This window comes from Chelonoidis abingdonii, chromosome 3 (genome assembly GCF_003597395.2).
Source record: "Chelonoidis abingdonii isolate Lonesome George chromosome 3, CheloAbing_2.0, whole genome shotgun sequence".
NCBI lineage: Eukaryota > Metazoa > Chordata > Testudines > Testudinidae > Chelonoidis > Chelonoidis abingdonii.
Window position 1 is genome coordinate 18,923,755 of NC_133771.1, and position 17,387 is coordinate 18,941,141.

Consider the following 17,387-nt stretch of genomic DNA (forward strand, 5'->3'; position numbering starts at 1 on the left):
AGGTTAGTTAAATCAAGAAAATGCCTCTGGAATCCAAAAATAATAATAATTGCATTAGAGGTTGCAAGCACTGTCAAGTTTTGCTCATACAGCAGAAAACAGGGTAGAAACCACCCTCCACTCCCAACACACAAATGCTGCCATGTAGGGGCAGAAACCCATACAGCCCAAGAAACCCTTTTCACATAGAATGCCATTATAATCAGTTCTTCTCTCTCTCTCTCTCTCTCTCCTTTTTTGGTGCTGCTCTAGAGAACTGCAGTATTTATTTGATCTGATGGAAGACTGACATCAACCTACGCCAGATGTCACACAAGATCTCTCTCAGTCATTGGTATTGAAAAGCATGTATTTGTTAAAAACAAATGTAGGAATCAAAGTGATAAGGACACTGACTTCTTTCAAATGGCCTGATGCCTAATGTGTAATAGTAAAACTAATCTTCTGCACAGTTATGTTAAGAATCAAGCTTGCTCTCTAGGAGTAAAATGCAGATTTTTCTCTCCCCCTGGTTAAAAAATATGTGAAATTCTATTGCACCTGGGTTGACCCAAAGCCTACATCCGTAACAAGTGCCACTACAACATCTAGTGACACACTTGTATTATCAAGTTACACTATCTTACATAGCACGGAGCTCTCTGCTCCTCGTTCACCAAAAGGTGAAGATGATTTTCTACATTCAATGTAGAGAATATTCAAAACTTTAGAGCAATATGTTCGTTGCTTTTGTGTTTTTGTTCTTCTAATTTTATTTATTTTTGTTGTAATAGCTTTTTTTATTTTTTGCCTGCATTTGGCAGGCAAAACCAGTTCTCCATCCAACTCCTTGGTAGTATCAACCGCTCTGAATGTACTTTTTAATTACTACACAGCCATGTCGAAACACAGGGCATGGCATATTGGGTAGAAGCGTCCACGTGTTTGTCTTAGGGTCGTAGGCTTCCATATTCCCCAGCGCAGGTCCTTCGCTGCTAACAATTCCACCAGTGGCATAAATTTTTCCATCAAGAACCACGGCACTATACACAAAAAGAAAAGAAAAGTTTTGCTTAGTATCTTGTAAAACAGTTCACAGTGTAGTTTTTGGTGCCCTTTTGTAATACAAGCCTAATGGGATAACTATTAAAATAGTAAGAAACACTTGCAGCTTTTGAAGGCTGAATGCCCCTTCCATTAATCCTAATAACTTTCCCCTGCCTGTGCTGCCCCTCCATCCCCCAGGTAAACTTTCCCCACTTTAACCATACAGCAGGGAAACTGTGGAAGACATGACTCACTCAAGCCTACAGAGCAGGCATCGGCAACCTACAGCATGCGTGCCAAAGATGGCATGCAAGCCGATTTTTGATGGCATGCGGTGACAGGCTGAGCAGCTCAGCCCATTGCCACTCTGGGGTTCCGGCTGCTGCAGCCCCACTAAGTGCCCGCCGCCCGCCTGGGGACCCCAAGGGAACCCCAGGCGGGCAGCGGGCTGAGCAGGCCCGCGGCTGAGACCCTGGCTGGCAGGAGCCGGCGGCCAGAAGCCCAGAGTGTTCAGCCCCCTGCCCGCCTGGGGTTCCATTCACTCAGCAGGCTGGGTGGCTCAGTCTGCTGCCACTCTGGGGTGCCGGCAGCACTCAGCCTGCTGCTGGTCTGGGGTTCTGGCTGCCAGCCCCGCTCAGCCTCCTGTCGGCCTGCGTGAGCAGAACCGCAGGCTGGTAGCGGGCTGAGGGGGGGCCGGCGGCGAGGATCCCAGCTGGCAGGAGCTGGCGGACAGAACCCCAGGCCAGCAGCAGGCTGAGCGGGGCTGGTGGCAGAAACCCCAGACAAGGATCCCAGGCCCTGCTCAGCCCACTGTCAGTCTGGGGGTTCTAAATTGATAAGATCTCCACTTTAATTTTATTTTAAACGAAGCTTCTGAAATATTTGAAAAACCTTTAAATACAACAATACTTTATTTATATAATATAGACATAGAGAGAGGCCTTCTACAAACGTTAAAATGTATTGCTGGCAGGAGAAACGTTAAATTACAGTGAACGTGGCGCTCCGCTTCTGAAAGGTTGCCGGTGAGGGTATCGACAGCACAGCCACTGTTGCAGTGCACCAGGCCTAGATACACACACAGGCACACATATAAGTGTATAAACAAACAAATGTAGCTGCTATTCAGAAGTTTCTGGCTCCCAGTCCTGTGCATACAAAATGCCTCTTTTACATTACTAGTCTTTGCCAAAGCTGTAAAGGAAGAAACAGCCCCCCCACCGACAAGCTCAATGAAAACCCTTTCTTGACTCAACCCCTTCACTGGTCAGTTATCTCTTTCTTTCACCGTGGAGGTTGGGGTCACGACCACATTTCCCCCGAGCCAAACCCTCTCCCACCCCCATTTTCCTCTCTCAGACTCAGAAATACATCATACTGCCTGTATGTGGTTGCTGGTGTGAGTGCTGCCTGGCAGAAGGCATTACAGCATGCATACAAAGCCAGTCAATGGCTATGGATACTGAACAGCCTCTGGGGGTGGGGAGCTGGGTGCCCTAGTTTACAAAAAGATTAGCATGTTTTAAAACTTTGCAAATTGTAAATATATTGCAAATAAAGCAAACTGAACGAAGGAGGGTAAGGGAGAGGCTCTGTGCCAATGACTGGGCTCGTGAACTAAACACGAAGTAGCACATTCACAGATTTCATCGAGCTCATTTTGAAGCAATAAGAAACATACAGAGCGGGCTGCCGCACAAGGAGGAAGAGTTAACATTTAAGGATGGGGCGAATGCAGACTCCTAAAAGATGCCAGCATGAAAAAACAACCAACCAAAATGCCTCTGAAAAAAGAAGAATGTAAAGAACAAGAAGTGGGCAATGTCTTCAGTAGGACTCAGGATAAAAAGAAAGCTGAACTGAAAACAGTGATTAGGGGAGGATTTAAACAAGACAAGTATGAGTTACTTACACAAGTAAGTGGGAAATAATGAAGACCTTGTCAAAATAACTGTTAATCTGAAAGGAGGTAAATGGGGATACTTGAAACATTTGATTAATGCGTATATACAAATCAGCAGGGCTGGCTGATATACAGCCCAAGGTCTTAAGGGAATTTGCTAATGAATTTATGGAACCACTGGTGATTATTTCTGAGAAGTCACACAGAAATGGGGAAGTACCAGAGGATTTGAATAAAGCAAGTGTTGAACCAATATTCAAAAAAACAAAGACTCACTGTGAGATTAATACACCTCTACCCTGATATAACGCGGTCCTTGGGAGCCAAAAAATCTCACCACCTTATAGGTGAGACCGCGTTATATCGGGTTCGGTCCAGTACGGCGTACCGGCTCTTGCTGGTACGCCGTGCCAGACTGGACCGGCTTCCCCGGCGGTGATTTAAAGGGCCTGGTGCTCCACCACTGCAGGGAGCCCATGGCCCTTTAAATCATCACCGGAGCTCTGGGAGTGGGGCTCAGGTGGGGATTTAAAGGACCTGGAGCTCCTTGCAGTGGCCAGAGCCTCTGGCCCTTTTAATCCCTGCCTGAGCCCTGGGGCTGCCAGGCTTGAGCGGTGATTTAAAGGGCCCAGGGCTCCACACAGATTTGGATATAACACAATAAAGCAGTGGGGCTCAGGTGGTGCTTCAAAGGGCCCGGGGCTCCTGGCTGCTTTACCACGTTATACCCAAATTCATGTTATATCAGGTTGCGTTCTAGCAGGCTAGAGGTGTATCTATTCTGTATAGCCTTACCATTTGCCCTCAACTGAACTCCTACAGAAAAATGATAACAGACAAAAACACCAAAATACTTTTTCTCAAAGTGATCATTCCATATCTGACCTTTCAAGCCACATCCTCAACAGAAACCTGCACAGCACCTTCAAAACACGAGCTTGGGAACTTAAATGCATAACTCCACTTGACACCAAAAATCATGGCTGGAGATACTGGATTTATGACTTTTTATAACAATTTGTAACCTACTAACCCTCCTTTGTCCTATAACTGCAGAGGTATTAACTGCCCCCTTCATCTTGAATAGTCTCTTGCAACATGTATTAACTCCTTATCTGTTCCATACTTGTATTTAGCTGTTGACACTACCTGTCCCAGACTTGAAGTAGTGCTCTGCGTATGCCTCTCTCACCACCAGAAGTTGGACCAATAAAAGATACTACCTCACCCATCTACTCTGTCTAAATGAATAAATAAATAAAATAAAAGATAGAGCGAGACTGAAACTAGGACCCTCCAACCAGCCTTTATTTAGCCATATATTCCTAACACTCCCAGCACCTCCATCCGTTTGTTAGTTACACCGACTCATTACATCTTGTCTTTAGAGACTTGACTTATCCTTACACACAGGTGTAACTTTATGTAAGGAATAATGCCACTGAAGTGCACAATTGTATGAAGGATGAGCAGCTTGAATTGTAAGCACTGCAGGGCAGGGAAGCTTGCTTAATATGTGCTTGCACAATGTGCTTGCACTACCAAAATGGTGTCCCAAACTTGATTGAGTATGACTGTAATACTGCTACTAATAAATAATTGCTATTAGTAGCAAGACCGACCGTTATGTATAAGCACGTAGGACGGTGGAATTACAAGAACTCAACAACATGGACCTGCTAAAGAACATAAGCTACAAGTCACACTTAGCTGGCTACATTTGGGATAAAGACGTGTGGACCCAGTTCTGTACAATGGTGACCTGTGGCAAACTGAGCCTTCATCTCTGCCCTAGAAAAGATAGCTTTCTAAAGGCTCAAAAGGGTTCAATATGAGCATAAAAATGGCTACATTGGCTCAGACTAATGGGCCATCTAGCCCAGTGGCCTGTCTCTGATCCTTGGAGTTTAGGGACAACTGGAGTCTGGTGTTGCATCCCTGACCATTTTGGCTACTAGTCATTGATGGACCTAGCCTCCATGAATGCATCTAATTCTTTCTTGAACCCATTTATACTTTTAGCCTTCACAGAATCCCATGGCAACAAGTTCCACAGGCTGACTATGTGTTGCGTGAAGAAATACTTCCTTTTGTTTGTTTTAAAGCTGCTGTCTATTAATTTCATCAGGTGACCCCCTAGTTCCTTTGTTATGTGAAAGAGTAAATAACACGTCCCTATTCACAAGACAGTCTGGCATACCAGTTTACCAATATGAACTGGCACACGGTCACTCTGTTACAATGGGGTACAGAATACTGACCGGAGTAAGGGTACAGAAGGCATGTGAACACAGTAGTTTCAGCATGTTTTTGCAAAGAAAGAAGTGGGAATTGGCCATATATGTACTGGGCTCTGGTCCAGCTGTGCAAAGGGACACAGAAGAAGACAGTGGTTTCAGGGATTGGCACTAGACGCTGGGGTATCTGTGTTCTTCAGTTAAAGCCTTTGCTAGGGTAATCTTACAATACCTTACTTGAAAAAATTAATTCAAATTGGTTTGGCTAGGAGCACTGCCACATGGGTTAAAACAAAACTGATGGAAGAATCATAAATAAGGGGTAATGATAAGAGGCAATATTTGGTGCAGAGGGAGATGCTTTGGTCTGGTTTTATTTAACATCATTAATGATTTAGAAACTTATGTAAGCAGCCCATTAAATTAAAGTTGCAAATTACTGGGAGGTGTTACCACCAGCAGGGAGGACAGACAAAATAATAGGAGCACGGGGACCTTGAAAGGTTAGCAGTATGAATAGGCAATAAAAGGGGATCCAACTGAAAACACGAAGGTAAATACATCTGGGGAAAATACCTATATAGCTTACACATCAAATTTCCAAAAGCATCTCAGGGTTAGCTCCACCAAGGAGGTTCAGGCTCAGTGTTGCAAAGCCTGACTTTAGGCCCAGTAGAATCCACACTCCCAAGTTAGACGTTCAAGCTCCCTATAAAATGCCTGTGGAGAGTTGGATGCCTAAGAACGGGATACACAAAAGCCCACAGACTGAGTGGTGGGCTATCTAAGCTAGCTAGTAGGAAATGCCAACCAGAGGGGCAACCCATTGTATACAGCTCCACCCCTTATGTGTGCGCTTAAAACCCACTACTCAGACGGAGTGAGGCAGGCTCCTAAGGCCAGGTCTATACTTAAAAGTTATGTCGACCCAGCTACATTGCTCAGGGGTGTGAAAAATCCACACCCCTGAGCAATGTTGTTAAGCCGAGCTACCCTAGTGTAGACCATGCTAGGTCAGTGGAAGAATTCTTCTGTTGACTAGCTACTGCCTCTCCGGGTGGTGGATTAACTAGGCCGATGGGAGAAACCCCTCCCTTCACTGTAGTAAGCATCTACATGAAAACATGACAGCAGCCAGCAGGTGTGTTTCTGTAGCATTTCAAGTGTAGACAAACCCTTAGTCTGGGCAGGATCGAGACACCTATCTCTGCTTGGGATTCACAGCTCCAACCACTCTCCTGGAATCAGACGACTAAGCCAGGTCAGCCCTTTCTCAAGGAGAAGATGGCGGTGGTGCTGCCTAAGTTTCTGCCAGTTGGCACGTACAAAGTCACCATAAGGCATGAAATCACTGAGCTGCTCAGTGCCTAACTCAAACTTAAGCCCTGCTGTTCCCCTGCTTCGCTTGCCTAAGGGGCCTGATTTGGTAGGTGTGCATGGTACACATGTAACCTGCACAAGAGAAGGAGGAGATGGTGGTGGTTGTCCCCATGCCCAATAGCCTAGTGGTTAGAGCACTCACCTGGGATGTGGGCAACCCAAGTTCAAATCCCTGCTCTGGCTGATTTGGTGTAGGGAGGTGAACCCAGGTCCTTTCACCAGCCCAGATGATTGCCCCAATCTCTGGGTATAAGGATAGGCAGCACCACTAACTCTTCTGTCTGGATGAGGCTCCATACACAAGGTAGGCACGAGCTAAGTATCAAGCTGCTAGGCAGTGTCAGGCCTGAGGCATGTTTATGCATGCTCACCAGCAAAAACTGGGGGCACCTACGGGACTCTACCAGTGAAAACCTAGGTGTCTACAGGGTTGGTGGAAGCTAAGCAGGGGTTCTGAGTATGTTAGTGGTGCCTAAATGTCGGATTTAGGGCTAGATTAACAAGGAGACCTTAGATGCTCAACTGCCTAAGTGTAGTCCAAAACTTTAAGGCAGGTGAACGGAAAGCGGTATGTTCATCACTCCCTCCCCCTAAGGGCAACAATATTGTTCTTCTCCTCCCAGTCCCTCAGTTGTAAAAACAACATTAACCGAGGCTAATGTCTGAAAAAAGGAATAATCACAATAATGAGGATGCAAGCCTGTTGTTCGGTGCCATTAACACTAAGTGATTACATGCTGTCAGAACCTGAAGAGAAAGACAGCTGCAAGCAGAAGAACTTTGCTGTGGAAGCAACAAGCCCTCTGCCTGCTGTAGCGAGCGGAGCGTACAGCCCAGGTCAAAGAACAGCTGAGCTTGGCAGAGTCACTGTAATGCCAAATGGCTGAGAGCAATTTGTTCATAACCAAAGTATTTTTTCCATCTTCAAGTGAAATACTTTCTTGCTTGGAAATCGGACAGGATGGTGGATGGCTGTGCGCTAGACTGGTTCCAATCTCTCCTCTCTGTTCCTGAGGCAAGTGGGTTTATCTTCTTTTATTTAAAACTGCCCATAAGAACGTACAAGAACAATCAGCCATACTGGGTCAGAACAATGGGCCAAAGGGGATGTCTACAAGGGAATTAAATACCCACGGCTGGCCCATGTCAGCTGCTTCAAGCTCTCAGGGATCAAGTTGTACAGTTGCCATGTAGATATTTGGGCTTGGGCTGGAATCTGAATGTCTACTCCACAATTTTGCAGCCTCACAGCCAAGCCCCAGGAGCCCAAGTTGGCTGACATGGGCCAGCCACGGATGTTTAATTGCAATGTGGAGATACCCTATACGTACAGCAGGGGTGGGCACACTTTTTGGCCTGAGGGCCACATCTGGGTGGGGAAATTGCATGCAGAGCCATGAATGTAGGGCTGGGGCAGAGGGTTGGGATGCGGGAGGGAGTGAGGAGTGCAGGAGGGGGCTCAGGGTAGGGGTTTGGGGTGCAGGGAGGGGTGCGGAATATTGCAGGAGGCTCAAGGGGTTAGGGGCCACTGGGGTGCAGGCTGCAGGAGGGGTTCGGGTGCGGGCTCCAGCCCAGCGCTGCTTACCTGGAGTGGCTCTGGCCTCTGTCCTGGCCCCGTGCCATTCCCAGAAGCAGCCGGCACCACATCCCTGCAGCCCCTGGGGAAGGGGGGGCAGAGGGCTCCGTGAGCTGCCCTCACCTGTGGGTACTTCCCCCAAAGCTCCCATTGGCCGCAGTTCCCCGTTCTTGGCCAATGGAAGCTGAGGGGGGCAGTGCCTGCAGGCAAGGGCAGCGCACAGAGCCCTCCACCCCCCAAGGCCGCAGTGATGTGGTGCCAGCTGCTTCTGGGAGTGGCGCAGAGCCCGTGGCGCTATGAGGGTGGTAACCCCGTGGGCCAGATCCAAACCCCTGATGGGCCAGATCCGGCTCGCAGGCCGTAGGTTGCCCCCCCTGTGTACAAGCTTCAGAGAGGCATCTAGTTTTGTTAGTGATTCTCAACTGTGAACACTCTTTGGAGTTAGGCATCTAATGTGTTTTTTGCAAGAAGCCGGGGACATTCTCTCATAATCTTTACTGCGGGGGTGAAGGGGCTCAGCTGGATGTGGGAGACCTCCCAGTTCAAGACTCCCCACACCAGAAACGGAGAAAGGGGTTGAGCAACAATCTACCATTTTGTAGGTGAGTGCCCTAAATTACTGAGCTATGGGACATTTTGATCTGTGGCTCCCTCCATCTCTCATGTTGAAGCTGTGCCATTGTGGAGCAGAGAGACTGGCCCTTGGATGAGTGCTCTATTCTCCAGGCTCCAGCATCAGTCTCACTCTGAGTATTTATCCACTGTGGAAGAGCTTCAATAGGAGCGACTGAGGATCCTCCATATCAGAAGATCCCGTAGCCCAGTTTATTAGGGCATGTACCTGAGAGGTGACAGATCGCTGCTCAAATCACTTCTCTGGCAAAGGGGGAACTTGAACTAGGTGGTCGCCCACATCCCAGGTGAGTATGCAAACCCTTGGGCTAGAAGTTAGGAGGGAACTCTTCCCCTACAGCTGTTTTGTCAGGCAGCCTCTGATCAGGCCCTGCAGGTGAATTGGGCCGCTAAATGCCTATATTCCCTTGGCTTGTGAATCGCTCTGGGGCTTAGGTGGCAGATAGGCATCTGGACGCTAGAGGAAGGAAGCAATGCACACACCTGTCATAAATAGATAGCTAAGGGTTAATGTTTCTTTTACCTGTAAAGGGTTAACAAAGGGAACCAAACACCTGACCAGAGGACCAATCAGGAAACTGGATTTTTCAAAGTCAGGGAGGGAATTTTTGGACTCTGAGTCTTTTGTTTGTCTCTCAGCTATGAGAAGCTTCTTTCTTCTTCTAATCTTCTGTTTCCAACTTGTAAGTACAGGTAGAAAAACAATATAGGCTTTTATGTTGTTTTGGGTGTATTTACATGTGTGTAACTTGCTGGAATGTTTCAAATTGGATATCTTTTTGACTCAGACTGTTTATTCATATTTTTCTTATAAGCAATAGCCCTGTATTGTCATCTTGTTACAGAGAATATGTTTATGTCTTTTTTCTTTCTTTTTTATATAAAGCTTTCTTTTTAAAACCTGTTTGAGTTTTTCTCTGGTTAAGGAGAAAGGAAAGACAGGGGGGAGGGGAAACACTACGCTCTGTGTTTAACTCTCCTAGTGTCCCAGGGCGGGAAGAAGCTAAGGGGGAGGAGAGATAGAATCTCTTCTGTTTCCTTGTATTTGGGGTTTGTCTCTTTGTGGAATAGAGGAGATATGCTTCTTGGTATTGTGATGTAAAGAGATTGCATCAATACTCCCAGGTTAGCCCAGAGAGGAAAGTCTGGGTGGGAGAGAGAGAGGGAAGGGAAGTGGGTTATTTCCCTTTGTTGTAGGCTCAGGGTTTCTGAGTCTTGGGGTCCCTCCAGGGAAGGTTTTGGGGAGACCAGAGGGGGCCAAAACCCTGGAAATTTTGGATGGTGGCAGTGAGATCAGATCTAAGCTGGTAAATTGAGCTTAGAGGGGTTCATGCTAGGCACCCAGATTTTTGGATGCTTAGGTCCAGATTTGGGAAGAGGCTTATGATAACAGGCAGAAACTTAGGTACCCAGAGAACTGGGTAACTGCAAGAACTTAGACAGCAAGTGAGTTCAGGCATCTGCAGAGTTTGGCAGTTTTGTGAAATCACAGCAAAGCCTAACCCTGGGACTTGGGCTCCAAAGTATTTCTGTAAACCTAGACTTTAGCTTTTCTTTTACTCTTTACTCACCCGCAGGACAAGAGAAGTACTTACCTACTTTTCATCAGAGGCTCTTAGTACACTTTAGAGGAGTACTATGTACGAGTGATGCATTAGGACTCCATCCCTGTTTTTTAAATCAGTGTGTGAACTTGTGTGCACTGCATGAGCCATCTTGGTTTTTTGTTCTACTGCTTCTGTGAACAACTGTTTGATTTCACCCACAATAATTCTCATCTCTTTGAGATCATGTGCTTATGTTACAGCCAATGATCATTAAGAAAATATAGGAAGTATATAATGTTTAGGACAGGAAATGAATATCTTACCCAAGTGCAGCCTGAGAGGGGTGGAATTTAGGATCTGATTCAAGAAAGTACTTAACAGTGCACTTAAGTCCTTCTCTGTTCAGAAAAGCAGGTAAGCACATGGTGAGTGCTTTCCATAATCAGGGCCCTCATTTGGCAGAATATCAATTGCCTACATTGAAATTTGGTGATGACGTCTAGGGGCCTTTCACATCTCATCGAAAAAAGAGCAGCCCCAGCAGCACTGTTGCTTCGTAATGAAGCAATGTATTAGCAGTAACTCAGACGGAAGGCTCCTGCCTCCTGAATCATCAGCATCACTGGCCACAGCAGCTAGGTCTGGTGTTCCTTAGAGATCTCCCATTCAAGAACTCACTTGGCCCAACCTTTCTTAGCTTGTGGGTATTACACAAGTCAGCAGCACAAGATGGTATGGCTACAGGCTACTATAAATTGTGAGACTTATAACATTCCCTGTACAAACTGGCCTAAAAACATTCATTCTTGGCTGGAAATTCACAACTTTTGGGGAAAAAAAAACTTTCTAGTAGTTTTTGAGGTTATAAAAATACATTTTTAAATGGCTGAATTGGTTTTCCCTTGTGCATCATATTCTGGTTAACTGAACATTTCAAGACTGTTTTTAGTATGCGGAGATACTGAGAATGTGCATAGATCCACACACACTAATTTATTGGAATAGATCCAAAAAGACAATTAAAGACTAGTAGGTAAATATACATAGAATTTCTTTAAAAAACTTTCTCTTTCAAGTATTTACAAGTAAGAAATTAGCCCACTTTGTGCACATCCTTTTGCTGCTCTTGCTTTTTAGTCAGATTTTCCCAAAACTTTATTATTTGTGGATTAATATATGGATGGGGCACCTCCAAAGAACATACACTTGGAGGCTGGAGTTTAATGGATGCTAATCTCCACAAGGCTCTCTCTGAATTTGGTAACTGTGCTAACAACCTCTGCCCACGTTCACAGAAAGTTTTGAAGCCAAGACGCTATGTTTTAGAAGGCTCAAGATTCAATGCCCAAGTTTTCCATAGGTTTTGTTAGGTGTCACAGATGTTATTTTTCAAATTAGATAGAAAATCAAGATTCAGACCACTCACAGTCATTAAAGATGTGCTGGAACTTTTTGTAGTTGCATTATTAGTGCTGGTGCCCTGGCCATATTCTAATTATATTCTACCTAACTATATTTCCCCAGTGCTTTCAGTTGGATAGTGTTCCTGAACTGTTGTGTAGTGTTGCTGTGTGCTGCTGAACAGCTGCCACACTTCTACCCAGAGGTGGCTGCATTTTAGTAGTAGCCAAGGCAGTGTCTGTGCATTATTTGTATATCAGTTACGCTTTAATGCACAGTGAGATCCTTCAGGATATAAACTGCTATATAAATGAAAGATCATTATTATTAGTCTGTTGCTGTGATTTTAATCAGCTGTCCATTGTCCCAAGTCCCAACCACACATTTCCTTCCAGATCTGCTAGAAGACCTAGGTTTTCCCTCTCTACCACTTTTCTCCCAGCTGTAGAAAAACGGACACGGCATGCTGAAAGGCCAGCTTTTAAATCTGTGGGCTCGGAGAAGTAGGCAACTATTAAGAAACCATACTCCATAACCATAGCCATCTGGGAATTTCTCTCCAAACAAGCTGTGCTCTAACCCATTTTAGTGTCTGAAGTTGATCCTAACTTTGTAACAGGAAATGAATAGGCTGGGGATCCACAACCAGTGCCACAAGTTAACAGGCCCACTAGTTAAGCAGTGAAGTTATGCTTCACTGACCAAGAACCAGAATTTATTTAAAAGGTGAAAAAAAACCCCAAGCCCACAATGTTTGTGTTGTACTGTTTAGCCTGAATCTAAGTTTTCTAAAGGGTTCCCATTCGACTGAGCCATATAACAAATCTTCCTGGCTAAGAGCTGGAGAAGGAGGCTGAAACTGCTTTTCTGTGTCTGCTGGGAATTGCTGGTACTAAATTAGCTTCTCTGGAATCATTGCTGGTCCCACCGTGCTGCTGCTGTTACCCTGTGGAGAAACTCTGTAACACAGCTCTATTTGCATGCAGCCTGAATTCTAAGTAAGCAGGAATATGGAATTTTTAATCAGACACAGAAACACATTCTGTATTCTTTATGCTTGGAGAAAAATAAACCCTTGAAGAGTGAACTGGAAAGGGAGGATATCTGTCTGCAAAGGGAGGACTTCTGAGCTATATGGAGCAGGGGAGGCTTTTTTCTCCCACTCTTTTGCAGACTGGAGGGAGGTGGCCATCAGGACAGTGCAAAGAGCGATAATAACAGCTCCCAGCACTTGTCTGCTGCTGTCATCTGTGACTGCAGCAGACTAGCAGAGCATGTGGTTGGGGGGCCTCCAAATATCCAGCAGTACAAATATAGGCTGAAAATGAGACCACAATCATGTTGCTAAACACATATTTTTATGCTGTTTGGGAAACGCTAAAGATTCGGTTCACCCTAAACATACAGTAGGAGATTTTTTATAGGCACAAAGGCCACTTATGTGTCTAACTCCCACTGACTTTCAAAGCAAGCTCAGTATATAACTACCCTTTGTGCCATTCAAATCTTGCCTCAGGTCAATATCAAAAGTCCCATTGTCTATGATGGGATTAGGTTTTGTCCCAAAGGCATCAATTTATTTTAAATTGTCATTAAAAAGAGATTTAAATTGACCTCTACATTTTTTCACAAGTCACCCCTCCCATGCTATACGCAATCACACTAGCTAGTTATTAAAGTGATAAAAACCTTCTGGTTAAAATATAAAAATGAGGTGCACAAACTTTTCGCAACAAACCAGGCTTTGTGTGAACCTGACCGAGGGAGGATCACATTAACATGTGGTTAATTTTTATGTTGTTAAATAACATCTGCATTTTTTTATTTATTTAAATCCTAGATAATGAGGCAACTCATGTAAGCTGTATCACACCCTTTATTTCTGGTTTACAATCTTTAGAGAAAAATATCATTAACTACTGTCTGAACACAGTGGGGTTCTCAATTCAATTTCACTCTTGTTAATACAGAGGAACAATGAAAATCTGTAATTAGCACAGAAGCAGCAGGAACACAGTGGCATTGGCTGGAAGTTGGTGTGTGATTTTTTAATCTGTTTGCTGCAGGACAAAATTCAGCTCAGCAGTCAAAAAGAGGGCACTCTTTTAAATATAAAAAATGTGGAACTGACATTTGAAATGGCTTTTTTGGTTTTAAGGTGTTTCCTGTCCGTATTTTGAAACTAAAAATAAAATATAAGAGGAGTTTTAAAAAACATAAACATTCAGGCACATGTTAGCAGTGATGCAATGTGGCTCCCTGGCTAAGGAGCTGTCTTGGTGGTCAGCAGAGGTAGCTTCTATAGCTAAGGTTTTGTCATGGTTATTTTTAGTAGAAGTCATGGACAGGTCACAGGAAGAAACAAAATTTCACGGAGGCTGTGACCTGTCTGTGACTTTTACTGCTGCAGCTCCATAGTTTCCCTTGCTACCACGGTGGCTGGGTGCTGCAGGGTTCTCTCTCCTGCCTCCCCGCCAGGCTGTCCCTGGTCCATGGAACGCTGAGGAGGGCCTCCTGAGGAGGCTGTCACCTGTCACTGGAAACCTGCAGGGAGACCCTGAGGAGGCTGTAGCCTGTTGCTGCAAACCTGCAGGGGGATCCTGAGGGGGGCTGTCGCCCGTCATTGCAACCCTGCCAGGGCCCCACTGGCTGCCAGCTCTAGTCCTGCAGCCGCAGGGACTGAAGCAAAAAATGTCAGGGAAGTCTCTGGAAATCTCGGATTGACCTCCCTGAGAAAAACATAGCCTTACCCATGTGAACTGAGTACTATCATCCTCATTTTACAGAGAGGTAAACTGACTCACAGAGTATTTGTATGGCTTGCCCTAAGGTCATGCAGCCTGTCAGTGATTAGAACCCAAGAGTTCTGCCTCTCCCAGCCTCACACTGCAAATCATGGTGCTTAAATATTAAGGGAAAAAATGTTCAGTATGATGCACAAGGGCATTCAAATACATGGCTAAATATGTATAATGAAGATGAATAAAAACATTTTGTATACATCTCCCTTCCCCTGCCACTCTCACTATTATTATTATGCAGTCATTTTTTTTCCCCCAGTAGAAAATACTGAGGCACTGGTAATTCAATCTTAATGTTTTTTCTCACCTGCAGAACTGCCTGGAGTGGTTCATGTTGGGACCTGCTTTAATATTGCCTTTCTCTGGGTCATAGATGGTGGTTGCTCTTGCATAAGCTCCTCCAAGAATAAAGATGAACCCATTGAGAGTGACTGCAGGAGCATATTTGTTATCTGTCAATGGAAAGCAATACTGAGATCAGTTTCTAGGCTCAGGTTTGGAGTTGTTTTTGTCTATACATTCCCTTTATTTAGAGATAAGTCACGTTTCTCTAAACCTCCAAGGCTAGGGAAAGAAAAATGAGGAAGTCTTTTTTGTTTTTGTTCATTTCTCCTAAACTTCTCAAAGGCACTTTTAAAGTTCATCATCAGTCCTTCATTCCCCAGCAAGCCCCTCCTCCCCCCTTTAAACTGGTAATTCCTCTCCAAACCCCACTGAGCCACAGTGAAAGCTCTGTTCTTGTATCTGAAATTAATGTATCAACTTGTTGCAGAGTTCTGAATTGCAGCAAATCTTCACTCACTTTCCATTTCTGAGCAGTGGCTCAGTACAAACGAATCCTAGAGCAAAGAATCCCACTTCTTAATAGTATTAAAAAATAGATTATCTTTCGTATTCCTCTGTTGCTTGTGGGTGGGTACCAACACATCTAAGAATATTTTCTGGGGCCTAACATTTCTCCCTTAATCTTTCCTGCAGACATAATCTGCAGCTGCCACTGACTTCAACTGGAGTTGTGAGTGCTCAGAATTTCTGACATGTTAGCCCCCCAAATGTTCTAAACTGATTTCTGCTGAAGTTTCCAGGGAATGCTTTAACACTGAGAAATTATCTGCAGAGTTATCAGATGATACTTGGTAAAGTTAACCATATCATTATTTTCATAAATAATATGTGAAATTTAGCTAGCAGACTTATTCCATACATCCCTATTATAATATATCATATGCTTATACACTGGGAAACTTTAACAATGCTGGTTGATATTTCCCATGCCTGGTGTTTTCGCAGGCTATTTTTTTTAACATTTCCACTAAAATGGTCCAGCAGTTTCCAAGAACGAGATTGTTGTTCTGCACATATTAAAAAACTCCTCAAATTTTGAGCTGAGAAGTTCTAGCATCTCCATGTTTTGGAGCAGGGACTTGTAATTTGGCAGAGTGGCAGTCTTTGTGTCAGGGACAATCCTTTTGTTGTTCCAGTGAAAAAGGTGACCAAATTTGGCCAAGTTACCCCAAAACTATGTTAAAAGAACATCATCAAGGTCAAAGCACTCAGAAGTTAGGAAATACCAGAATTAAGGTTGCCTGTTAAACCTTAAGTCAGCCCTCTTGTGTGTATGCTTTATGGTAATACATGAGTATGTATTTAAAATCTGTATCATAAGGCATATGCACACGGGACAGAATTAAGGAAACTTTTATTCCTCACTTTTGCGTAGATTTACTATAAGTGGACTTTTTTATTTCAATGTGAGTTGCATGCATGCTTACAACTAAGCGAACACTTATGCACTTGTCTTGAACAGGGCCTAAGTTAGTTTCCTTGCAAAGACTACACTGGAAATAAGTGGCTGTGATGTGATGCATGCTATTGTTCAAGTTTTAGCAGGAAAGAATCCTGTAGAAAGTTGAGCTACAGCATATGCTCAAACTTTTAGTTTCAGCCTCCAGGGGATATTGCATGTCAGCTGTCTGTGTGCAGTTAGTAAAGCATCCCAAGTGTAGAAAAAACAACAAGGAGTCCTTGTGGCACCTTAAAGACTAACAAATTTATTTGGGCATAAGCTTTCGTGGGCTAGAGCCCACGTCATCAGATGCATGAAGTGAAAAATACAGGAGCAGGTATAAATATATGAAAGGATGGGGATTGCTTTACCAAGTGTGAAGTCAGTCTAATGAGATAAATCAATTAACAGCAGGATACCAAGGGAGGAAAAATAACTTTTGAAGTGATAAGAGAATGGCCCATTACAAACAGTTGAGAAGAAGGTATGAGTAACAGTAGGGAGAAACTAGTAATGGGGAAATTAAGTTTAGGTTTTAGTTGGGGGTGAAGGTGATGGCTAGTGGCATTCTGTCACTTTCTTTGTTGGGCCTATCTTGTAATAGGTGACTTCTTGGTACACCACTAGCCATCACCTAAAACCTCTTCAGTGCATCATCAAGAATCTACTACCTATCCTGAAGGACGATCCCTCACTCTCATAGACCTTAAAGACAGGCCAGTCCTCGCTTACAGACAGCCTCCCCCCCCTGCCTCTTAACCTGAAACAAATACTCACCAGCAACTACACACCACACAACAAAAATACCAATCCAGGAACCAAACCCTGCTACAAACCCCGGTGCCAACTCTGCCCACACATTTATTCTAGGGACAACATCATAGGACCTAACAACATCAGCCACACCATCCAGGGCTCGTTCACCTGCACATCTACCAATATGATATACGCCATCATGTGCCAGCAATGCCCCTCTGCCATGCACTTGTGCCAAACCGGACAGTCTCTACGCAAAAGCAACCTCCATCCTTTCATGTATTTATACCTGCTCCTGTATTTTTCACTTCATGCATCTGATGAAGTGGGCTCCAGCCCAC

General features: G+C 44.5%; 1 protein-coding gene across 2 annotated transcripts in view; it reads right to left on the reverse strand.

Moving 5' to 3' along the window:
• Positions 1 to 421: 421 nt before the first annotated feature.
• KLHL29 (kelch like family member 29) overlaps positions 422 to 17,387 on the reverse strand; it is a 515,481-nt gene continuing 498,515 nt past the window's right edge. The window contains exons 12-13 of one of the 2 annotated variants that reach the window (XM_032784865.2): positions 14,812 to 14,956; positions 422 to 1,022 (exon numbers count right to left, since the gene is read on the reverse strand). In XM_032784865.2, coding sequence (XP_032640756.1) covers positions 839 to 1,022; positions 14,812 to 14,956 — 329 coding nt within the window. In that variant the 3' untranslated portion in view covers positions 422 to 838. The remainder of the gene's footprint in view (positions 1,023 to 14,811; positions 14,957 to 17,387) is intronic. The other variant, XM_032784864.2, reaches the window with a different exon arrangement.